At 43.3% G+C, this 25,713-nt stretch overlaps 1 protein-coding gene across 2 annotated transcripts in view; it reads right to left on the bottom strand.

Moving 5' to 3' along the window:
* Window positions 1-14,066: 14,066 nt before the first annotated feature.
* Window positions 14,067-25,713, bottom strand: part of WDR75 (WD repeat domain 75) — a 32,360-nt gene continuing 20,713 nt past the window's right edge. For both annotated transcript variants that reach the window (XM_079977767.1, XM_079977768.1), the window contains exons 13-21: window positions 25,154-25,317; window positions 22,574-22,754; window positions 21,096-21,190; window positions 20,645-20,740; window positions 19,104-19,273; window positions 17,798-17,857; window positions 16,438-16,578; window positions 16,243-16,334; window positions 14,067-14,369 (exon numbers count right to left, since the gene is read on the bottom strand). In XM_079977767.1, coding sequence (XP_079833893.1) covers window positions 14,156-14,369; window positions 16,243-16,334; window positions 16,438-16,578; window positions 17,798-17,857; window positions 19,104-19,273; window positions 20,645-20,740; window positions 21,096-21,190; window positions 22,574-22,754; window positions 25,154-25,317 — 1,213 coding nt within the window. In that variant the 3' untranslated portion in view covers window positions 14,067-14,155. The remainder of the gene's footprint in view (window positions 14,370-16,242; window positions 16,335-16,437; window positions 16,579-17,797; window positions 17,858-19,103; window positions 19,274-20,644; window positions 20,741-21,095; window positions 21,191-22,573; window positions 22,755-25,153; window positions 25,318-25,713) is intronic.

Here is a 25,713-nt window from a genome sequence, read left to right as displayed (position 1 = left end):
CTGCTGTGTGGGCATTTTAAATGACCACAGCAGGAACTTAAGTCATGAGTCTTGGCATCTGCATCAGCTCAACCACCTGAATTGCTAGAAAGGCGCATATTGAGGAACAGCTGCTCTTTTTTTTCCTTCGTCAGCAGAATCGATGTGCTTACACAAATATTGTAGCTCCGAAGTATTGTTCTTGTGTGCAGAATTTTCTTCTGTTAATGATAAATGCATCCACAAATACATGAAAAGGGAGACGGGGGTAACTTAATGCCAATGTATTTTTATAGGGTGATATTCAACTGAATAGAGGGGCGCGGGTGGCGCTGTGGGTTAAACCACAGAGCCTAGGGCTTGCCAATCAGAAGGTCGGCGGTTCGAATCCCTGCGACGGGGTGAGCTCCCGTTGCTCGGTCCCTGCTCCTGCCAACCTAGCAGTTCGAAAGCACGTCAAAGTGCAAGTAGATAAATAGGGACCACTCCAGCGGGAAGGTATACGGCGTTTCCATGTGCTGCTCTGGTTCGCCAGAAGCGGCTTAGTCATGCTGGCCACATGACCCGGAAGCTCTCTGTGGAAAAACGCCGGCTCCCTCAGCCTATAGAGCGAGATGAGCACGTAACCCCAGAGTCGGTCACGACTGGACCTAATGGTCACGGGTCCCTTTACCTTTACCTTATTCAACTGAATAATTGCACTAGCACAAGGATTAGCACTAGTGCAATGGGACTTTCTCCTTCTCCTTGCACCACACTGTCCCCACATCTACTCTGGAGGGTTGGGGGAAACGCGTTGTCAGAGCTGCCCCTAGGTCCCAGCTCACAGAGGACCAACGCCAGGCTGTCGTTATGTACAAAAGTCTTTATTGAAGTTCAGTTTCCATTTCAAAGCTGCAGCGCGCAGCTCTACGTCTTAAACCCTAGACCGGCGAAGTCCCGTCTGAATCTCCTCCCCTCTGACACCAGTTTAAGATCCTAGCCCTGCTCCACCTTTTCCGCTGCTTTCTCCTCCTCTGGGTCCTCCTGCCCGCTGGGGCATCCCCCTTTCTGGACTCTTCTGACGCTGAGTCGCTTAGCTCCTCCCCCTGCCTCTTTAGGACCCGGTTCCCAATCCTCTTTCTCTGCTGTCCCGCGCTCCTGTACATTTGAACTTGCCTCTCGCGCCAACCCAGTGACCTTCCTCCTGACCGTTACACTACTTCTGTCACTGCTTCCCTCTTCCGAGATACTGGCCGGATCTGACCTCCCCTCCGTTGTCTGACTCTCCGATGGAGGTGTGGTCAGCCCTGCCTTATCTTCTCTCCCTGGTGGGGAATCCACTGGCCCCGATACCTGGGACTCTTCCCCCCCACTATGCTCTGGTGGGGAAGCTGGTCCTGATTTCCAACTGCTGCTCTGGGAGTCCCTGCTGCCCCCTTGCTCCTGGGGCGTTCCCCTTGGGAACCCCCTTCCCCTGGCCACTGGCGCCCCCTTCTGTGAATCTTCCGATTCGCTGGAGAGGCTCATGGAATCCCTCAGGCCACTGTCATCTTCTCCTACGCTGCCCTCAGATTCTTCCCCTTCACTCTCCATCTCCCCTCTTCCCTGTGCTTCTGCTCCTGAACCCCTGACACGCGTGAATAGCAGAGGAAACATTCCATTGTGCAAGGAGAAATCCTTGTTCTGATGGCATGATTTGATTAGCACTGTGGTGACTACAATCCATAGTGGGCTGGCCATATCTATGCTGCTGGGCTGGTTTTTTAAAAAAAGTTAAATAAATATTCCCAAACTAAAGCCCTGTGGTGTAGACTATCTTCTTTTTAAAAAAAAGATAATACATGACAAAACTGACTAAAAAGTCACAAAGTTGCATGCAGAATGAGAGCTGCAGACAGGCTGATTTCACAGGCCATGTTCAGTAGGTTCCCATGCTACGTGTGCATCCATATTCCACATGGTAAGTCACAGTATACTATTATTTTTATTTTTATTAAAATAGGCTACTTTTCTGGAAAAATGCTTTCTCAAAATGGCTTACAATAAAAGCAGTGCAAAACTGATAATTTTGAAAACTTAACACTACAGCTCAACCATACATGGCAATTTATATTTTGAACAGAACCAACGTAACAGAGAAGGACCACCATTCATCTAATCAACATCATGCCTGAAGGCCAGTAAGGGGGCAAGAAAGCCTTTGGGGCCTTATGAAAAAAGAGCAGTGTAGAGATTTTGTGAAGGTCCGATGAGAGGAGGTTCCATAACCAAGAAGACACCATAATCATAGAATCATAGAATCATAGAGTTGGAAGAGACCACAAGGGCCATTGAGTCCAACCCCCTGCCAAGCAGGAAACACCATCAGAGCACTCCTGACATATGGTTGTCAAGCCTCTGCTTAAAGACCTCCAAAGAAGGAGACTCCACCACACTCCTTGGCAGCAAATTCCACTGTCGAACAGCTCTTACTGTCAGGACGTTCTTCCTAATGTTTAGGTGGAATCTTCTTTCTTGTAGTTTGGATCCATTGCTCCGTGTCCGCTTCTCTGGAGCAGCAGAAAACAACCTTTCTCCCTCCTCTATGTGACATCCTTTTATATATTTGAACATGGCTATCACATCACCCCTTAACCTCCTCTTCTCCAGGCTAAACATGCCCAGCTCCCTTAGCCGTTCCTCATAAGGCATCGTTTCCAGGCCTTTGACCATTTTGGTTGCCCTCCTCTGGACACGTTCCAGTTTTTAAAGGACCTTTCTCTTGAAGAAGAAGAGGAGGAGTAGTAGTTTGGATTTGATATCCCGCTTTATCACTACCCTAAGGAGTCTCAAAGTGGCTAACATTCTCCTTTCCCTTCCTTCCCCACAACAAACACTCTGAGGTGAGTGAGGCTGAGAGACTTCAGAGAAGTGTGACTGGCCCAAGGTCACCCAGCAGCTGCATGTAGAGGAGCAGGGACGCGAACCCAGTTCACCAGATTACGAGTCCACCGCTCTTAACCACTACACCACACTGGCTCTCTTGTGGCAACCCGCCTTCCTGACTTGAAGGGGTGGGAACACCAGGGCAGTCTTTGAAGCAAATTGTAAGGAGCAGGCAGGATGGGATGGGATTTAAAGGTTAAAAACAGCAAACTAGACCCCAAAATGCACTATTAACCAATAGAGCTGATATAATAAAAGGTGCTACATAGGCTGACTGCCTTGGCCCCATAAGGACTCTAGCATCTGCATTCTGAACTAGTTGAAGTTTCTGAACTGTCTTCAAAGGCAGCCCCATGGTCAATGGTACTGAAAACCACTGAGAGATCTAGGAAGACTTATGGACTTATGGTGCATCCCTGTGTGGAGAGTCAGCGTGGTGTAGTGGTTAAGAGTGGTAGTCTTGTAATCTGGTGAACCGGGTTCGCGTCCCCGCTCCTCCACATGCAGCTGCTGGGTGACCTTGGGATAGTCACACTTCTTTGAAGTCTCTCAGCCCCACTCACCTCACAGAGTGTTTGTTGTGGGGGAGGAAGGGAAAGGAGAATGTTAGCCGCTTTGAGACTCCTTCGGGTAGTGATAAAGCGGGATATCAAATCCAAACTGCCCCCTGCTGTCCATTCTCCAATGTAAGTCCTCCACCAGATTGGCGAAAACTGTTTCCACCCCATAACCAGGTCTGAATTCAGACTGGAATGGATCCAAGTACAGTGGTACCTCGGGTTACATACGCTTCAGGTTACAGACTCCGCTAACCCAGAAATAGTGCTTCAGGTTAAGAACTTTGCTTCAGGATAAGAATAGAAATTGTGCTCTTGCGGCGCGGCGGCAGCTAAAGTGGTGCTTCAGGTTAAGAACAGTTTCAGGTTAAGTACGGACCTCCGGAACGAATTAAGTACTTAACCCAAGGTACCACTGTAATCGATATCATCCAAAACTGCCTGAGATTGAGAGGCCACCACTCATTCTATCGCCTTGCAAATTAGAAACAGACCAGTAGTTGTCCATGGCCAAAGGATCTAAATATGGCATTTTAGGAGCAGTGACACTTTCACCCCTTGAGGCAGATAGAAACCACTCCTTCTGTCAATGAGGCATTAACTACCTCTGGGGTCCAGTCACCCAGCCCTGATTTCACAGTTACCAAAAGCCATGAATGGCAAGGGGTAAGTAAGCAAGTGTCGGGCAGCACAGAAACCAAACCCCGCAGCAGGTTGCCAGGAACGGGCAAGACCAGGAAAAGTTCTTACCATCAACTTTTATTCAATATTCACAGAGAGAGGCTTGGAAATGACATTGTCCCGAGTAAATCTCCACCCCACTGCTCTCATTCGTCAACAGCACACACACACACACACACGGTTGCCGCTTAGGGCCATCTGTCTCCAAGCTCTTTGCTCTCCTACTTTCAAGGCTTGCCGGGTTCTGGGAGATGGCGGGCCTAGAATGCTTTCTAGTGATAAAGTGTCAGCCAGCTGCTCTGGCTTTGCCTTCTCCTCCTCCTCTCCCATTATTTCCCAATTTCCCCCCTCATCTTCCTCTGAGCTGTGACCTTCCTCAAACCCCTGTTGTAATTCTGAACTGTCTCCTCCTTCTCTGGAAGAGTCAAGCTGGAAGAGGGGAGGCGGTCTCCACCATTCCTCCTCTGTCCAGTCCCTGACAGCAGGTCATAGGTCTTGCTGCTCCAAACAGTTTGTCTACCTCCTCAGGCAAAGCAACCTGAAAAGTATCTGTCCTAACAGTTCTAGATGGTATCTTGGTCCCATCCATAGCTCACTTAGTCACAACAACAGCATCACGGTCAGCCAATTTATCTGTGAAGCGCAGAGCAAATTGGTCAAAGCAGCCCCTCAAAGATTATTGCTGCTGCCTAGCACTCTGATTGTTGATCCTGTCTCTGATGGTCTCGTGGCCACCTTATATTTGCCCACACACACACTCTTCTTGTACCAAGTCGGAACGGTCATTTTGCAATGCAGAGCTTTTCATGTAAAAAGCCTTCTTGATGCGCTTGGCTGAAACAAACAGCGCATTCATTTAAAACAGCAGATTAGAAAGTCAAACAAATGGGATAATTTTCTAAAGAAAGAAGCTTAAAACTCACAGTGCCGTAACGTTCAGCCCATAATTGACCCACGCCCAGCCTCAGAACTTCACTCGACAAAGTTTTATTTCATTGTGTAGCAACTCTGATAGCCACTATGTGGCAAGATTCTGTTAGAACAAATTCAGTGAAGGATCGTGGGGAGGACTCTCTTATTGCCATGCTTTGGCTAGATAAGCCATAAAGATCTTGCTTGTCGGGTACAGAGTCCACTGTTGGGTTTGACTCTGTTGAAGAACTCAGTTTAATGAAGATCTCACCTATAAAGCGAATACAATATACAAAGGCATGGGGAAATGCCTTAGGGGTTGTAGAACCTGTGGCCTTTCAGGTGCTGATGGACTCTAGCTCCCGTCATTACTGATGTTGACTAGGAATGATGGGAGGTGAACTCAAGAAACATTTGGAGGACCACAGGTTCCCCACACCTGGCACAAAAAATAAGTCCTATTGAGTTGAATGGGACTTTCTCCCAAGTTGTGCATTAGAGCCTAAGGAATGATTTTGGGTGAAGGCATGCTTCATAAACCTTGCTCCACTGTTTGAAATCCTTATTTCAGCCAGAAAAACTAATGCATGATTCCTTTTAAACATTTAACATGGATGGAGAACATTTGCCAGGATAAGTTTTTAAAAAGTTTGTGTGGTAACTTCACTGTGGGCAAATATTTTTTAAGAAATCGGCTGACAGAAAGACCTGGAAAGTTTAAAATTGTCATGTTTCCTATTAAACAAGGACTTTGATTCATAGTGTGGCAGGATGTACTCTATTGACACAGAAAAATTAAGACCATCCCAGGAAAAATCTGCTTACCTAACTGTATTTGGTCTAACCACAGACATCCAAGAATTTATTTTAAGTAGACCCAGGTGAGACACACCTGTTTCACTGGGTAGCACCTAGTATTTTAAAATATTGATTAATGTTAACATTTAGAACATGCTTACCAGTTAAATGAATACATTATTTGTAACATGCTGCCAAGTTGTTAAGACTATCTTTATTGGGCATAGAGAAATTCTTGGTAGCCTACCAATGATTTTACATAGTCCTCTTCTACATTATGAATACAGGTTACCATCTTTTTCTGCACTAAATTGACACCAAGGTTTATTCAGTGTCAGCTGTGAAATGCAGATTTCTTTACAGTGGTACCTTGGTTCTTAAAAGTCTTGGTACTCAAACAACTTGGAACCCAAACACTGCAAACCCGGAAGTAAGTGTTCCGGTTTGTGAACTTTTTTTGGAAGCTGAACATGCTCTGTTTCGAGTGTTATGCTTCCGATTTGAGTGCCACACTTCTGTTTTGAGTGATATGTTGAGCTCTGTCTGTTTTTGCTATTTATTTTGCGTTTTTGTGGCTCTTTTTTGTTTTTGTGACTGTGTGCAACCCAATTCAGCTGCTGATTGATTGATTGATTGTGTGACTGCGGTACATTGTTTACTGCTTTCATTTTATGGATCAATGGTCTCGTTAGATAGTAAAATTCATGTTAAATTGCTGTTTTATGGGTTGTTTTTAAAAGTCTGGAACGGATTAATCCATTTTTCTATGGGAAAGCGTGCCCTGGTTTTGGAAGGCTTTGGTTTTGGAACGGACTTCCAGAACGGATCAAGTTTGAGAACCAAGGAGAAATATACATGAGAGTTTTCAGATTCTTCCTCCATCCCCCCCCCCCCAAAGTTTGTTTCAAAATTGGCTACTGCAGTTTTCTCCAGTTTTATCACTGGCTTCTTTCCCCTCCTCTTCCATTTTCCTTCATTGTTGTATTTGCCAGTTGTTGCCCATCGGTCATAGCTTGAAGAACAAAGTATATATACACAATGTGCATTTTAAAACTCTCTTCTTTCTTTATAATTTTATAGAGCTTGTGTTTGCAGTATTGTTTCAAAAGGAGCGACTAATGACAAGATTAAAAATTAGTCTCGAGCTTAGATACTGCCAAGTGATCGTTGGTGTTGTTGTTTTTTAAGTTATAATGTTTTATTGCAACATTTCAAGTTGTCAGGTTTAAATTAAGCCACAAGGTTTCCTGTGACTCATCAATGGCAGCTGATTTGTGCTACAAGGCACCAAAAGATTATGTGACTGAAAAGAACGTCCTACAGTTGCTAGGCGATCCTGACATGCTTCCCTCCACAAAGTAGTCAGGTGCTTTGAATCTGAAATGGCGATAGCAAGATAAAAGGGGAAAGTTAGTGCCAATGTTCAGCCTCTGTCCAACAAACCAGACCACTGTGAGAAGGATTCAGTTAATATGGACTCTTTCATATTTTAACAAGGCTACTCGTATCAAGATTCTGTTCTTTTCTTGTATTTTCTTACAAAGTTAGGAAACTTTAAGATTATTATTATTTTTTCTTAATAGCTCATCTACCTGCTGATTTAGAAGCAGACAGGCACCATAGTGTTATGTGTGGATAATATTTGTTGTTGTTGTTTAGTCATTTAGTCGTGTCCAACTCTTCGTGACCCCATGGACCAGAGCATGGCAGGCCCTCCTGTTTTCCACTGCCTCCCGCAGTTTGGTCAAACTCATGCTGGTAGCTTTGAGAACACTGTCCAGCCATCTCGTCCTCTGTCGTCCCCTTCTCCTTGTGCCCTTCATCTTTCCCAACATCAGGGTCTTTTCCAGGGAGGCTTCTCTTCTCATGAGGTGGCCAAAGTATTGGAGCCTCAGCTTCAGGATCTGTCCTTCCAGTGAGCACTCAGGGCTGATTTCCTTCAGAATGGATAGGTTTTATCTTCTTGCAGTCCATGGGACTCTCAAGAGTCTTGTCCAGCACCATAATTCAAAAGCATCAATTCTTCGGCGATCAGCCTTCTTTATGGTCCAGCTTTCACTTCCATACATCACTACTGGGAAAACCATAGCTTTTACTATATGGACCTTATGATGATGATGATGATGATGATGATGATTTCTTAATAGCTGATCTACTTGCTGATTTAGAAGCAGACAGGCACCATAGTGTTATGCGTGGATAATATCGGGAAAGGCAGTTGCAGCCACTGAACTTGACAACTTTTACCAGTTCGTGCTGTTGCGGCTAACACCCTGGCATAACTTCTAAAGCAGTAACATCATGGCTTACTTGGAATTCCTTAATCCTCCTGGTGTTTATGTTGAGACGGTGTTCTGTGGAAAGGTTTTGCCCTTCAGTCGAAAATCCAGGAAAAACATTGCCTTCTCTGAATTTCAACAAGGGGGGCATTTTTTGAAATGTGCAGAAACGTAGCCCTGAGATGTTATTCAGCTTTGAGATGAGGGTAAATTGACCACATGCAAAGGAAGTTAAGTCTTCTCCTGTACTTTTAATAATTGGGTAGGAGAGAGAGAGAGTTCTGGCAGGTGTGGCTTGTCTATCAGGAGTTATAAAAACTGTAAATGTTGGATTTCTTTCTTCTGTAGCATTATTAGAGATACAGATGTCTTGCACTCCTCAAATAAAGGGCAAAATGTTCAGACCCTAAGAGGGGTCCTTGAGAGTTTTGTGAAAGGAATTTGTTAGGCAGAACTTATCCCCATTGTATTGGAAAAGACACACTTGGAGCAATTCTCTTTTTTCTGTACAACCCTTAAAGGTGCAGGTACTTTCTTGAGGATCTAGACCTGATCATGCTGTGTCGGGGAGATGGAATCGAAAAATTGCATTTGGGGAAAACGTACTAGAGCAGGGGTACGAAGCTTTCTGAAAATGGTGCCAAGTACAGTGGTACCTCAGGTTAAGTACTTAATTCATTCCGGAGGTCCGTACTTAACCTGAAACTGTTCTTAACCTGAAGCACCACTTTAGCTAATGGGGCCTCCTGCTGCTGCCACGCCACCAGAGCACAATTTCTGTTCTCATCTTGAAGCAAAGTTCTTAACCTGAAGCACTATTTCTGGGTTAGCGGAGTCTGTAACCTGAAGCGTATGTAAACTGAAGCGTATGTAGCCCGAGGTACCACTGTATTATACATGCTAAGCGTTGAGTTTTCTTGTTTGCCTAAATCAAGTCTTAGTGGTTGACACTAAGAAGCTATTTTAAACATCCCCTGGAATGGAAGAGAGGTCTGCTTTGAGACATCAAATTAAAGAAATCAAATAATTCAATATAGCTGAGATTGGATACAAATGTGTCCCATTCAGTAAAAAATAAGTGAAAATTGGAATCGCAAATTGTATGAATGAAAGCGCTTTCCAGCAAGGCAAAGTCAACATCAATTACAGCCTGCAATTTCTATATTCCCATCCATTTATTGTCATGTGTGTATGGTTTGCTCTTTCCTCAGCAGTAAATTCTGTCAGCTTTCTGCTAGTCATATCAAGCTTCAGCATGGAGCCATTTTTATAAAGTTATTTGTATCAATTTGTACAGTCTTTTCATCGTAGCCCTCTGGAAAAGCTCTGAACACAACCTCCTGCAATGCAACTGGGTTATTATTACCTCTTTTAGCCCCGACTCCATGTGACGGATGGAAAAATAAATTTCGTAGCCCGTGCTGTCAGCAAAATCTGGCACTCACACTCTTAAGACAAATATGAAGAGGGAAAAACTGACCTCTAGAAGGAAACAGCAGATGACCGAAATTAAAATGACAGGCTCTTAACATACTGTCTTTGTTGAGACTCTAGATATGCACAAATGGCCACAAAATTCTCCCCTATTGGTTGACAGAGATCTAGAGACCATTTTACTGAATTTTTCCATGGCAAAGATAAATTCTCCAACAGTGTCCTAGGGGTGAGACTCAACATTAGATGAGGCAGTAGCACAGCCTCTTTTTCTCCCCCACCCCCGCCAAGATCTCCGTTGTGTGTGTGTGTGTGTTTGTGAGTGTGTGTGTGCGTGTGGTGCTCCAGTAACTATCTTGTTAGTCCGGGGCACTATTTGCACTCCCCGTTTTGCATCATTCTGAGACGTTGTGCGTGGGTAATGGCAAATGCCACCCCCAAAATGGAAGGAAACTATTTAGAGAAAATCCTGTAAGGTTGCTTTTTTGGAGGGAACTGTGCTGATGAAGAGACACACACACACACACACACACACACACACAGAGAGAGAGAGAGAGAGAGAGAGAGAGAGAGAGAGAGATCACAGAGATTTTTCAGGAAAAAATTATTCTGAAGAATTTTGGTTCAGTTCTATTTGAGACATCATCTTTATCCTTGGCTGAGCTTTCTGCAATACTCAACAAAAGAAGATGAATTGAAACTGCAGTTTTGGGGTATGCAGAAAGGGTTTTGAAACTTCTGTCGCTATCCGGTGAGGTTCAATACTTCAAAATAAGGCAGAGTCTTTGAAAAGGCTATGAAGCGGGCCTTTATGAGACTACATCACCTCTGAGTGCACACCAAGGAAAAACACTCAGCTGCTCTTACACAGAAAACTATTGTGTGAGGTAAATAAATTCACCAGAAAGCTTTAAAAAAATACACAATGTGTGTGTGTGTGTGTAATACACACTTAAAACAACATTTCAAGGCGTTCTACAACATATGAGAATAAAATGAACCAAAGGACCCATGCTGCTTGGGTAGTTACTTGAGGAACAGTAAATAGCATTTTTTGGAACCTATTGACACATAAATGGCAATTTCCCTTGCTATAACAAGTAGAAATCAAATTGTTCTTTTAAAATTCACTCACATCATCAACTTAGGGCATTTACTGCATTTCACAAACATCGATTTTTCAGTTGTAGTTAAAACTGAGAAACTAGTAGGTTTTTAGCTCAATAAGCATCTACAAGGGCGTTCTCCAAGCATGATAATTGTGTGTGTACTTATTAATGTATATAATATATCTCAGTATTTGCAGTGTTTATAAGGTGGTGGAAGTCTGTTTCATACCTCATGCATCCCATAAGGCAGATGAAGGAGAAAGATCCAAGAATGAGGAATACTATTAAGCATCTTTTTTTTCTTGCTGGCTATATTATATACAGAGTTTCATTGATAATATGGCAAATTGCTGCATTCAAGACCAATCCAAAGATCATTAGATTTCTAACGAGCGTTTCATGAAAATACTCTCATGCACTGCTAGCGACTGAAGCAAAGGCACACACCAGAAAAACAAGTAGATAATGACAGACAGCCTGCAATTAGCTCAACACAACAGACACCACCCTTACAATTTCAATCGTGAGACTTGTGAGACGTTGCCAAATCTGTTAGCATCATGCTATTTTCTTAATTGCAGTTGTTTCAGTAAGCCCAGCAGAAGTTTGACTAGACCTTTGGATTTTTGGAGCACAGAAAAACAGATGAAGTAACCTCATGTACCCAACCTGTCTTATGGGTTTCTTCTTTCGCTTGTGTGTGAACCAATTAATAACACATCTGTTTTAAAAAGAGAGGGAGACGTTCAAGAGAGCCACCCTGCCTTCTTCTCCATTAGCATGGAAATTGTATTTGAGCTGACGGTTCCTTTGAATTAAGAGACTGGACATCACACACATACACACACAACATTTTAGCCAGGGGCACAGAGAGCGATTTAGGCGTAGAGATTGAGCCAGGACTACTGGTGAACTCAAATGCCAAAATGCCATGCAACAATACGCAGCAACAGGGATGCAGGTGGCACTGTGGGTTAAACCACAGAGCCTAGGACTTGCCGATCAGAAGGTTGGCGGTTCAAATCTCCGTGATGGGGTGAGCTCCCGTTGCTCGGTCCCAGCTCCTGCCCACCTAGCAGTTTGAAAGCACGTCAAAGTGCAAGTAGATAAATAGGTACCGCTCTGGCGGGAAGGTAAACGGCGTTTCCGTGCACTGCTCTGGTTCGCCAGAAGTGGCTTAGTCATGCTGGCCACATGACCTGGAAGCTGTAAGCCGGCTCCCTCGGCCAATAAAGCGAGATGAGCGCCACAACCCCAGAGTCGGTCACGACTGGACCTAATGGTCAGGGGTCCCTTTACCTAGCAACAGGAAAAAGTGGTTTGAAGCGGAGAAGCAGAGAAGAGTGGTGTTAAACTTTATATGTCACTTCCCCTCCCCACTTGCCCACAACTATTCCCGTAAGTGAGGTTCTAGACCCGTCAGGTGTTTTGTGCTACCATTTCCACCAGCAAGGGTCGATGTATTGAAACAGACAAGACATACTAATGCATTATCTTTTTCTCCTTTTGCATGTCGGGGCAAAATGCTATTTACTTCAGCGCATACCGTTTCTTTCCGGCTTTGACAAGAAGATCTTCGCACGAAAAGAGCAGAGAGACCTAAAAATACTACTTTCCACAGAAAAGTCACTGTCAGGAGACCAGAATTATGAGGGTCACCCAGACTGCAATCTGAATGAGAGGAGGTCTGTAAGGGGCACAAGTTTTGACAAGTTGGAAACAAACCTAACAGGAATGTTCTCCAGCTTCAGCCATCAGTTAAAGCAGCTGTTTAAAGGAATGGGGGACCTTAGGCCCAGGCGGCAAATGCTGCCCCTCCAGTTTTTCTGGCACTCTGCCCAGGCCACCACCCTTGTTGCCCCTACTATCACCCATTTTGCCTAACTAGAATGCCCTTGCTCTGATGTTTGCCTGGATAGAGGCGTTTGTGAAAGTTTGTTTCACCCTAGCTCTGCAGGGAATGCTAGTTTGTTGGGTTTTGCTTCCAAGTCTAGAGCCAACCCAGTCTCTCTATACCAGAGGCAGGGGCTCCTGGGATGTAACATTGGACGCCCATCAGCTCTAGTGAGCATGGCCAATGGTCACAGGTGGAAGTTGTAGTCCTAAAGCTGGAGAGACACAGGTTAGCACCCCAGCTCTGAACATCTATGACTTAAAAGTGTTGAGGAAGCAAGTTATATCCATGTATTTTATCATCAGGCATTCCACCTGGCCAGCCATGAGGTAAAGTGCTGGTCTAGATGCAGTTTGCCCTATTATACAGAATTGTCCATACTGAAATTATTTTCCTCAGAAACACTTTCCTCCATAGCAGCTCTAGTCAAATAAATAAGTATGAGCCAATTTGGTTGCTACTTATGGCTTCCTCCTCAACAACATTTCATCGGTTTTAATATTGAGCTGTTGTACTCTGTTAGGACAGTGGTATCTCAGGTTACAAACACTTCGGGTTACAGACTCCACTAACCCGGAAATAGTACCTCGGGTTAAGAACTTTACCTCAGGATGAGAACAGAAATTGCGTGGCGGGAGGGAGGCCCCATTAGCTAAAGTAGTACCTCGGATTAAGAATGGTTTCAGGTTAAGAACAGACCTCCGGAATGAAGTTCGTAACCAGAGATACCACGTATTCCTTTGCTTGTACTTAACAGTTGTACTTAAGATAGATGCATCTTCAAGGTTCAACAGTACTAACATCCATACCTATAGACACATGCACAGACACACACTGGATTCAGAGTTGTTTGGGCTTACAGAAGGGTCTTATACTAGCATAGTGGAACTGTTGACGTCGCCATTTCAAAAGCAGTTTATCATGGGAGGCAGTGTTGTTTGAAATGGTCCCCGGGGTCCATAGCATTAATTTCATTATTCTTTCATCTTGGTGAGCATGCATATAATTTCTCCCTCCCAATGCTTTCTACTAAAAGGTTTTGAGCAGGCTATTTTGAGAGTTCAGAAGTGGCCTATTACCCAGTGACCTGTTTTGCTCCTGCTGTCTGCACTGGACAAAAGTAGATTTGTTTTGCGTCTTGCATTTCAAATTCTGCCTCAAGCGCTCCTGGACGTCTTAGGAATGTAGATTAATAAATACTTCCATTTCGTTCAGCAAGTTTGCCGTCTCTCCTGAAGGACGGGTGCCTCATGCTCTGATTGTTCACTGTGCTTTCAGAAAACAATAATGGCAAATCTTCCCATTTCCAGAGCAACTCCCATTTCAAAACCTCAACACTTTGTAAAACCAGTTGGACCTTGGATAAAACCTAGAGGTAGAAGCATGCAGTTGTTTTGAATTGTTTCCCCTACAAAACCACATTTTCTGTAAATAAACCATAAAAATGCTTGCTTCAAAGACTTCACTGCAGGAGACACTTGTTACAATTTATTCCAAGAAGTGAAGAAGCATCCTGGAAAATCGCAATCCTTTATTTGAAAGAATGACATCTTGTGGAATTATTGGTAAGAAATATAAATACATGTAGTCCACAATACTATGTGTCTAGAGAACAGATGCCCAGCTGTAGTCCATTTTTCTTAACTGGCGCAATTTTTTTCCTTGTTCTTTTGACAATTTAGGTGGAATGTTGTCCTCCAAACAATCTGTCGCCTGTGGTGCCTCTGAGTCCATTTTAGCAACTTCCGTGTCCTCCTCCTCCGATTCATTCTCGCTGTTGTCGCTTTCCATTTCCACTTCATTGGCAACTTCACTAGTACTATAAAAATACAAATGGAAGGATCAATAGAAATGTGCATTTGAGACCACTGAGACATTTATAACAAGTCTCAGAGCTAGAATATTTGCTGGGTTGTAGATACTTTTCTCAAGATTCTCATGAATATGATAAATAAGCTTTAGTATGACGGGGGACGTGGACTTCTTAAAAGTGGAAAAAAGTTTCCACACAAGTCACCAATAAGAGAAAGGGAATTATAAGGGTTGCAGAATAATCTGAAGCAGTGGGAGATCAGCAGGAAACACAAATTAGGAGGGAATTAAGCTTTTCAATGCATCCTGACACAAAGAAAATACTCTGTAAACAGGCACGGCAGGGAAAGGCCCAGAAATGTTCATGAAGTGTATAGGCAGTGGAGGTGCCTTTAAAACTAGCCTTTGCTAAGATTCAGTTTTACACACAACCTCTCATACTAATACACACTAAACCTTTCAGTATTTTATAAAATATTCTACGGAACATGCTGGGCCTAGCCACACAGGTCATAGGCTGTGTTGAGACAGCACTTAATTCCATTTTCACAATGTTTCCTTTACAGTCGTACCTTGGAAGTTGAACAGAATCCGTTCCGGAAGTCCGTTCGACTTCCAAAACATTTGGAAACCAAAGCGTGGTTTCTGGTTGGCTGCAGGAAGCCCGTTGGATGTTTGGCTTCCAAAACTCGTTTGCAAACTGGAACAGTCACCTCCAGGTTTGCGGCGTTCGGGAGCCAAAACTTTTGAAAACTAAGCTGTTCAAAAACCAAGGTACGACTGTATTTACATATCTTATGTGATCTTTTGCATGACGTAAAAGCCACTTTTGGAAAACTAGTGGAATCTAGCCAAAGTTTAGTGCTAAATTCTGTGTTACCTGTTTCCAGAAAAAATATGTTTGCAGCCGCAGTGACCCAGAAAACTGCAGTTTTGCATTGTAATTCCACATGATGAAATTTTAGGCAGCGTTCTGGCACACTGTCCTTTCCAAACATTTAAAATTTAGTGACATGGCAGTATACTGATCAAAAAGGCAGTGTTCTCTAATGGAAGAAAGTTATGCTGTGTCAAAGGAATGTAAGAATTGACAAATTACCGTTAATGATCGGGAAATGATGAAATAACGCCCCGTGTCTGAATGCAACCTCAGATATGAGGTTCTCTAGCCCACCAGATATGTGTCATCATGCCAGGTTCCCAAATAGGAGAATTACCATATTTTTCGCTCCATAAGACGCACCTTTTCCCTCCTAAAAAGGGGAAATGTTTGTGCATCTTATGGAGCGAATGCAGGCGGGAGGCTCTGCTTAGCGCTCTCTTTAAAGAGCCGCGCGGAGCGTGTGTGTGGCTCTTAGGGGCTTTTCCCCGAGGAGGGAAAAGGGCAGTCCTTCAGTGATGGGCTGCCCTTCTCCCTCCTAGGGGAAAAGCCTGCAAGTGCCACACACACGTTCCACACGGCTCGTGAAAGGGAGCACGGAGCAGAGCCTGGGATGCATACAGGCTTTGCTCAGCGCTCCCTTTAAAGAATATTTTTTTACTTGCATTCCCCCTCTAAAAACTAGGTGCGTATTATGGTCAGGTGTGTATACGGTATGTTTTAACACCTTCTCTTCTCACTCATATCTTTTGTGAATGTGGCTGTGCCTCCTATAGGGCAAGAGTCATTTTCAAAGGACACCTCGGTGTAAATGCTTCCGTTTCTATGACAATGGTAACGTGTTAATGCCCTCTTAACTCAGCTTCATGAAGAACCATCACCTCACAATGTAAGCGGAGAGGGGGAAATGTTGTCTGTGACCTTCTTTTGTTCTGTAAAGTTCAGTTTTATTGTTGGCTCCCTTCGAAAACAAACGTTTAAAAAACTGGGGGCTTCTTACCTTTTATTGGCTTTGGATATCAGCAGTGAGTTGATAAAAATGGGGCACAGGAAAGAGGCAGACGGTAAGACATGAGCTGGAGTGTGAAGAAGCTGGGGAGGAAAGAAAAAAAAAAAGGACACAATAAGAAGGAAAGTTTGTTAAATAGTAGTCAGTATTTGCATGTTCCTGAACAGGCATCGTGTTTATTCTTACTTCTTTGGCGGCAGGCGATTCTTTTGCAAAGTTCTTCTGAACAGGGAGTCTCCCAGTTTCTGTAGCCTCTTTGTTCTGTTGCTGGTGCTTTCCCAGTAGCAGGTAAAAAGGAGTCATGGGGAAGCTCTCTTCAACTGCCAACTAAAAATTGGTGATGGAGAAAACAGACCCGAGTTAAAGAACAGAATAGGGTACTTAATCCCTGCCTGCCACCCACTTTGGTGTCCAAAGTTATTAAATTAAAGGAGGTGGGAAGTGCAACTGGAGAAAGTCAAGCAAAGTCCTAGAATCCTCAACTTTTGGCTTGGGGCTAATGGGAACTGGAGTCCAACAATTTCCGGAGGGGCACAGGATTCCCAGGTTTGTCCCCAATGGCTTCCTTACATGTCTGGCTCCTTTTTTTTTTTTTTTTTTTGGATATATAAAGAACCATTAGAAGTTCTTGAGGGCAAAGCTGTAATGAGAATCCCTCTGAATTCAATGACAGCACACTTTAACAGCAAGCAAGCAGGGTAAGAGAAAAACCCTACAGCTTCTTTTGAGAGACACCCCTGCAATTATTAGTGGTTGGATCCAGCCGTATGTTATTCAAGTTAGTTATGCTCCATGTTGTTGGCATCTGTCTGTCTCCAAAGACAGTGGAGTGCGCCTCCGGGGGTGAAGTCAAATTGGTGGCCTCCTGAACATTGCTGGGGCCAAATGTCCCATTGGCAGACTGAGATCTGCCACCATTTATTTCCTGGCCCACGGTATGGCTCTAGATGGCTGTTATAAGGTTTTATGTTGGACTGGTTGTACCTTTTTATGTATATTGGGGGGCAATTAAAAAAAATATTTTATTTTTGCAATTGTAAAAATTAGAAAGGCAGGTATCTTTTTTCCAGCTCGCTTCTTATTTATGAGTAAAGAATAAACAGAATTAAGTGCTCACTTCATCCTTGCCTAGGGGACATAATTTAAATTTGGGCAAATGCCAAAAGCTTAGCTTTTCATGCATTTCTGTACTGATAAAGCAGTTTAAAGATAGAACTCTCCCCCCCCCCCAAGTCCAAGTGTGATGCAGATTTTTTTTTATATATATAAAAAATAATTAGGTAAAAAGTGTAAAGGACTCCTGGATGGGTAAGTCCAGTCAAAGGCAATTATGGGGTTGCGGCGCTCAAGGATCTATTCCAAAGTAGATCCTCTACCTCTGCAGTCCCACCATGATGCACTGCACACCACCCAGAAGGGGATCTTTGGATCCGAAGTTTAATATAAGTCAAACCGATTTTTAATACAGGGCAGTTCAATCAAATCACACAGAATGGAATGTAGACTCTTTTAGAATTCCTGTTCATTTCTTTTAAAAAACAATTACCTGTCTGCTGGAAGGTGTAAGTCTCTCTTCTGGGGTCTTTGTGCTAAATGTCATCAATTCCTAAACATTCAGAAGGAAGAAGCACTGTTACGAAAAACAATATTTCGGTAGGATTTTGGTGAGTCTTAAAATATGGCACACAATCCAGATGATTTATTTTGTAGCATATGTACTTAAGAAATGTAAGCATTTACTCATTAAAAACAAAATCCAGAAGAGATATCACATGAAGCATGAAAAGTTTAATGCCGTTTGAAACGATTTCTCTTTTCTCTTCAAGGGACACTGGGGATATTCATTAATATTTGACAGTATTGTTTGGGACCATATAAAACTGCGTGATTTAACAGACTACAAGTAAAAATGACAATATTATCGGTCTATATCCCTATCACCTGACAATTTTTTAGCTGAAGTACGTATAAAATTGTGGAAGAAAGGCACCCCTGTAGTCAAGGCATTTCCCTCTCTTATTTTAGGAAGGAATCAAAAAGAAACAATGTATGCCAGCTTTGTCAAGATGCTTGATTTTACCCTTATGAAACTAAAACTCACATGATTAGCTAACATTTAGATTAGAACAGAACAGAAACATACGAGTTGGAAGGGACCCCAAGGGTCATCTAGTCCAATGTACTGGTTAAGAGCAGTGGACTCGTAATCTGGTGAATCAGGTTCGCTTCCCCGCTCCTCCACATGCAGCTGCTGGGTGACCTTGGGCCAGTCACACTTCTCTGAAGTCTCTCAGCCTCACTCACCTCACAGAGTGTTTGTTGTGAGGCAGGAAGGGAAAGGAGAGTGTTGGCCGCTTTGAGACTCCTTCGGGTAGTGATAAAGTGGGATATCAAATCCAAAATCCAAATCCAAACCCAGAATGCGGGAATCTGTAGCCCAATGTGGGACTTGAATCTGCGACTCTGAGATTAAGAGTCTCTTGCCCTACCTACTGAACTATCGCCCATCTCCCCTAATAAGAATTAATTAAAGAAAGGAAGCAGAAAATTTCTGAGTTGAAGCAGTGTTGTCCAGAAAACTTATACCAAGAAAGGGAGCAATTCATATGTACCGAAATCAGGCACAACATTGATTTCCAAAGTGAGGGATTCAGGTTTAGCTCTCAACTGCCTCGAAGTCCCGTGAGCTTTGCGGCTAAATGATGACCTCTCGTCCTATCTCACCATGTTAATGGTAGGTAAGGGTAGCAGAGCTGAAAAGGGCTACAGAAATGACTAGCACGACAACTTGGCTTTCTGAGCACTTAACAACTCATTGCAATATTGTCCCGGATGCGCATTTAAACACTTACAAGTGTTTCAGTCAAGAAGTAAAACTGAGATTGGCTGAGCCACTGATATTTTTCTGAATGAATGGACTCGGGTAGATCTCTTGGAACAAAGACAGCACACCGGACTTGGCCTCTGCAGACCTTTCTGTGGATACACAAAGGCTGTGGCTCACAGGGTTTGAATACAAATACTGAGGGGAAGAAAAAGAAGAAAAAGAGAATTTTAGCCTTTAAGAACCGCTTTCCGCGTTGCTTTTCTGAGGTCTGAAGTCAATGCATGATCACAAAATGATAAAGAAACCCATACATTCAGTATAGCTCCTGGTACTTATATGGGAACCTATCAACGAAGTCTAAATAAACCAGTCCACTGTCTACAGAGTTCCACCAATAAAGATTAGTATGGATCAATATACAGCATGATAGGCCTAGTTCTCAGTCAGTTAGTAAACCTGTCACTGGACTGTACCACCTCAGTGAGAAATAGGCTACAGAGCAGGGATGGGGAACTCCCATCAGCCCTAGGCAGTGTGGCTAAATGCTGGGCATGATGGGAATTGTAGTCTGGCAACATCTGCAGGACCATGGGCTGCCCAACCCAGCTGTAGAGTATCACACATTGCAGGATAAAGAACAGTAAAAAGGAACTCCTGAAATGGAAATAGGTTTTCCCCCCACCATAGACTTTAAACTCCCTGAGAACAACCACCCCACAAACAGAAAACAAGGAATGTGAACAAGATATTACCGCTCACCTGATCTAGCCCAGTAGGGGGTGGAAGTTATTAAAAGGCTCTGCGGTGCCAAGTCTGCCAGGTGGCCTTTTTCATTAAAATAGCTTTCTTATAATGAAAATCTACAACCCAGAAAACAGATCTCAGGGCAAGACTCTAAGCGACATGGTATCCCAAAGGTCTGCTAGACAGATTGCCCTACTTCGGTAATGGTAAGAGCACCTTGCTCTAGATCACGTGCCCCCAAACTCAGCCCTCCAGCTGTTTTGGGACTACAACTCCCATCATCCCTAGCTAACAGCACCAGTGGTCAGGGGTGATGGGAATTGTAGTCCCAAAACAGCTGGAGGGCAGAGTTTGGGGGTGCATGCCCTAGATAAAAGGGGTTTGGGCGCCAAGACACAAGGAAGTTCAGGCCAACCAATTCTGGGGCACTTGTCCTCTCACCCAGCAATCCCACCATGCTCCAGCCTGGTTCAGAAGGACCAGCGATCTTATAGATGGGCATTTTGGGGATGCAGTTGTGGGGGAAAAGAACAGTCCACTTGGTTCAGGATTCTGTTCTCACAGAGGAAAACCAGAGGCTTATGGGGAAACCTGAAAGCTAGGTTTGAGTACAAGGGGGATGAGAAACATTCCGTCAGCAAACTTTCTTGTCTTAAGATCCAAACCATGATATAGTTTCCATGTAGACAAGAGCGGCCTATTTTAAAGAGTTATTTTAAGTGGCTTTCAAGTCCAAGGAAGTAAAATATTTTCCTGGGCAGTATGGATCTGCAGTTTTGGCCAGTGATCCTTAACAAAAATGAAAGAGGTCTTTATGCTCACCATCTGAGTATTCCGAGTGGGATGAAACCGCGACGATGTTCTCAGACAGACAATCTGGCTGCAGAACAATGACATTTAATTGGGCACTCCATTCCACTGAAAATCAAAATAACCAGATTATGATGGAGAACCACAGACTCCCAAGAAGGACAGAACTGCAATTAATTCAAACCATGAATGCAGCTAGGAGAACTTTCAAAGGGAGGATCTGAACAGGGGAGAGGAGGTCGTTTGGGGATTCAGCAACAATACCTGCCGTATAATTTTATGCGATACGGTTCCAACGACTGGATAAATAAAAACTAAAAGTATTTGGTGTTAAGCTGAAATATAAAGCAATTTGCCTCCTTGGGTTCTCTCAGAATGACCAATTTTTAATCAAAGAAAGAACAGAAGGAAGGAAGGAGGGAAGGAAGGAAGGAAGGAAGAAAAGGTGATAAAATGGTCTTACATGTACAGCTCAGCAAGTTCCAACAGCACAAAAATCCAGTGTTGGTGGTGCCAAGAAGGTATTTTGAACAACTCTGCCTCCCAAAACACAGGTTTCTGGAAGAATAAATAACAAAGATAATGTTAATTAGTCACGTCCATGAGATATTTCGCCGTAGGGTCACTATATAATCTAAGACAGGCATGGGCAAACTTGGCCCACCAGATGTTTTGTGACTACAATTCCCATCATCCCTGACCACTGGTCCTGTTAGCTAGGGATGATGGAAATTGTAGTCCCAAAACATCTGGAGGGCCAAGTTTGCCCATGCCTGATCTAAGACAACCCTAGCTCACTTCAGGCATCTATTTCTGCTATTTCCATGGTTGAAATGGTTACAGGCAGGAGGCCAGCCATGTCTGCCTTAGGTGCCATGCTTTGTTTTCCCCAATCCTGGCTCAAGAGCTCATACCTCACAGACGGGTAAAAGATGGGAATCTACCTTCTGCATGCTTTAGTATACAGTTTAAGCAAGTAATTTTAAGTGCAAGGCTACGTGTGCTCAAAAGAAAGTGGTTTATTACAGTTTTGGAGATCTGCCACACATTAAAAAGTGGGTCACAATGGGCACTGCTGATGCCTAGGCGAATCAGGGATTCAAGAGTCAGGACTGGCTGAAGTCTTTCCATTAAACCACCACACAACCTTTCTCTTTCTTCTCGATCTCAAGAGCAATTTTGTTTGCGCTCAGACTCTTATTTTATGACCCTCTAATTCCAACAAGGGAGATTCCCCCCCCCCTTGCAACCAGGTAAATGTTTACTCTAAATAAACAGAGAGGCATTTCTCAGGCTAATTGTAGAGCTTACAGCTTCTTAGCAAACCCGTTCTGTTGTAATCCCCCTTAAGATAACACTGGTGTGGGCAGGTGCTAAAAAAGCAGGGCAAGATTTCTTTAGGAAACTTTTGCAATAAGTAAACTAGACAGGGGAAGCAAGCAGCATGGAAGATGTAATTCCAAAAGCGCAAGGCATTTCTGCAGTCTTGTTGAAATCAAACTGTAGGCAACACCCAATGTCACATGACAGAACTTCCACTTCCTACTCATGGCCTAAACTTCCATGAGTCCAATAATCTGCTCCAGAGGATTGAGGACCATCTGGGGCAAAATTTGAGGGAAGGCTGCAGGAGGGAAGATGGGTGTTTGTTTCCCACCCAATGCAATTTCTAGTTCTGCACAGATTATTCTGGACACATGTAAAAAAATAAGCTGATTTTGTTACAGAACTTTGTTGCTATTTAAAGAGCTTTCCCTTAAAACCAACGATTCTTGTGAAAGCTCAGAAGGGCCCAATAAAGAAGTTTCTGATAGGAAAATATTAAGGATTATTGCTTTAAAAACTTTGGGGAAATATTAGGTTAGTTTCATTACATGCTTAATGAATCTTTTTTTTTTAAAAAAAAACTGATTTAAATTAAAGGAACACTTGGTTCCTTACCGTATAGTCCCAGGAAGATGGCAGAAAGTACATTTGAGATCCCACATTTCCGAGTCCCACACAGTGGCTATTTTGTCAAAGCTGACTGCAAGCAAAGAGCCATCTTCGGAGAAACAGCAATTTGTAGCTTGATAGTTGTGATAGCTTCCTACGAAGTCGCAGGCCCAAGTTATGCTTTGATCTGTTAAAGAGAAAGAAATCCCACACTTTTGTAACAGGAAAGATGTGTTAAAATTGAGTAACATGATAAATAGTATGTAAGAATATTAAGGCAGGGGCCCACCATTTCTATTTGGCTTTGGTACCCAAGCCAAGAACTATGATCATTTGTCTCACCCGCTGAAAGTTTGGATGCATCATGTGGCAAGGCGATCCAGACCTTTGGTGGAAAAGGGAGGTTTCCTGGTCTCTCCTTGGCTGCAGAAGACCAAGAATCCTTCAGTGCTTTTTCCATAAGGGGAAGCGGGGCTTACACATTGGGCCCCGCATTGGAACAGCAGCCTTCCACCATGAATTCCTTCTTAGGGCAGTAAGTGGAGTGGCAGGGAAATGCTTGACTGTTTGGACCTGTGGCCACAACACTCCCCACCTTCTTCCTAACCCTGAAGCTGGGAAGGGGGTAGGGCAGGCATCCCCAAACTCGGCCCTCCAGATGTTTTGGAACTACAACTCCCATCATCCCTAGCTAACAGGACCAGTGGTCAGGGATGATGGGAGTTGTAGTCCCAAAAAACATCTGGAGGGCCGAGTTTGCCTATGCCTGGGGTATGGGGACCGTTGTGCAATTGCTGAGGTGATCCCTGCCCATAGCTGAAGCTTTTGAGGCTGGGATTTGCCATTGTCACCAGACAGCAGTGCCACACTTCCTGTGGGCAAGCAGGAATGCTGGAATCAGGTGAGGGCACTTAGTTAATACCTAACTGTGTGTGCTCCTTGAGCATTTAATCAAACGTTAAATAAGCCATTACCTTATTTAAATTGCATATTTATGCTGACATCAACTTCAACAGCAATTCCAGGATAGTGATCACAAGCGTGTAGGCTTTTCCTGGCACAAACATGACTCACTGTTTTGATTAGAAGGAAGTACTTAAATCTTGAAAAAGGATAGTTGAGGTGTGTGACCACCTCAGCTGTTTTTCCTGGGATGTGTCCAAGGCCAATTTCAGACTTCTGTTGTAGGAGTTGTCAGTACCACATTAAAGAGGCACTATATTCTTATACCACATTAAATGAGTACTATATGTCTTTCGCTGAATGCCAGGCATAGGAACATATGCCTTTTTGTTTGAAAACAACCCCAGACTTGGCTTCCGGTTCCGCTCTGCCTTAATAGATTGCAGGCAGGAGATTGTAGGTGAAGGACAAAGGGTGATTGAGGGTAAATTATCCTTGCAAATTCCACCCCCAGGGATAGGAGGAATGGGCTTCACTTGGAGTTTGTCTTGGTACCTGGCTCTCGCTCCAGCATGGAATGCGGGGGGACGGGGGGCAGAGAGACGCTGAGTGCAAAAGCACTTTGCCTGGTGAAAACCCTCCAATGCCGCCATTAAGAAGCAGAGGTTCTTTCGTTAATTAGAGCTTAATTGGATGAAAGTACAGGTGTGTGGTAGAAGAGATGGGAGCACAAACTGTGGAACAAGCCAACTACAAGGACTTTAAAGTTTGAATTTGTGATAAGACTTCATTTGATGCAAAAGATTGTGTGTGTGTGTGTGTGGAGAGAGCCTACGGTTTCTTTATTTAAAGTTTTCTTTACATTTATGATTCGGCAACCCTCCTTTGAAAGTTAGTTCAATTTATACTTCCAACATGTATCTGATTCCGCCTTATAATTCTTAGCCAACCTACTCGGACTTAAACACCATCTATGAATCATTTCCAAGTAGTTCTTTCTTAATGAATAACATGCAGCAAATTTCAGGTCGCTTTTCCAAAGTTTCTCCCAGAGGTTAAGATCTATGTTGTGTCCTATATCTATTGCCCAGTATGTCACTGAAGCTTTAACAAGCTCGTCTTTTGTTTCCCATTCTAATTAAAAATTATACATTTTAGACAGAAGTTTACCCATATGTTGTAAGAATTTTTTTTTTTTAATTGTGAGCTTTGGTCCAAAAATCAATTCTTTCTATCTAATTTGTGTATCTGGTGATATTGCAACCAATCCATAAGTTGGCTCCTTAAGTTTTCCATTGATTTCAGTTTGCCCCCCCCCCCCCCCCGCGTAAAACCCAGCAATTCCCTGTAAATTGGTTTTGTTATAATGAGGCTATTACTGGACTGTAATTGAAAAGTAATAAAAACAATCTATTAACCAAAAAGAAAAAAGAAAACAATCCCAGACTTGCCGTGTGTTTTCTGTGGGAAGCTCTTGTTTCTGACCTGAAGATGAAACAAGCACAATCTAAAGGCATCAGAAGCACACTATGTGAATCTACGGAAGGATAAAAGTGTTGCTCTGCCTTGTTTCAAGTCCCCTGCCCTTATCAGTAAACAGAGAGAAGAGGATTTCCCCCCTCTCTATGGTGAATAAAAGCACAATGTAGTATTTAACAGGTACACCACCATCCTTTTACTCACTTTCACCATCATTGTCAACCAGTAGCATCCAGACTTTAAAGTGCCCATCGTTGCCAGCTGTTACCAAAGTTGGGGTTATATTTTCAGATGCGTCTGTGCAACGGAAACACATAGCTGTGACACAATCCTCATGCGGCATGTTTATTCTTGTGTTCAGAGTAAAGCTGCAAAAAGGAGGAGAGAGATTCCTTGAAGCCACTGTGCTTAAGGGCACCTAACTCCATGTTGGATTGCGATCTCCGTAAGCACTATACTTTGACATTATAACCACCCTCCCTAAGAAAATAAGATAGATAAAATAAAAAGGATGGAGATTTTTTTTTTTTTTTACATTTTCATTTCATCTGACTGGATTCAATTTGATATCTTGATTATTTAATTTCTAAACCGCTATAAAAGGATCTCTAAGCAGTGTGCAAAAAAATGAACAACAAATAACTTAAAATATTGAAGTTACAGGTAGGTAGCCGTGTTGGTCTGCCGTAGTCAAAACAAAATAAAAAAATTCCTTCCAGTAGCACCTTAAAGACTAACTAAGTTTGTTATTGGTATAAGCTTTC

The sequence above is a fragment of the Podarcis cretensis genome (genome assembly GCF_951804945.1).
Source record: "Podarcis cretensis genome assembly, chromosome: 1".
NCBI lineage: Eukaryota > Metazoa > Chordata > Lepidosauria > Squamata > Lacertidae > Podarcis > Podarcis cretensis.
The sequence above is the reverse complement of the archived record's forward strand: the minus strand, read 5'-3'. Positions and strand labels throughout refer to the sequence as shown.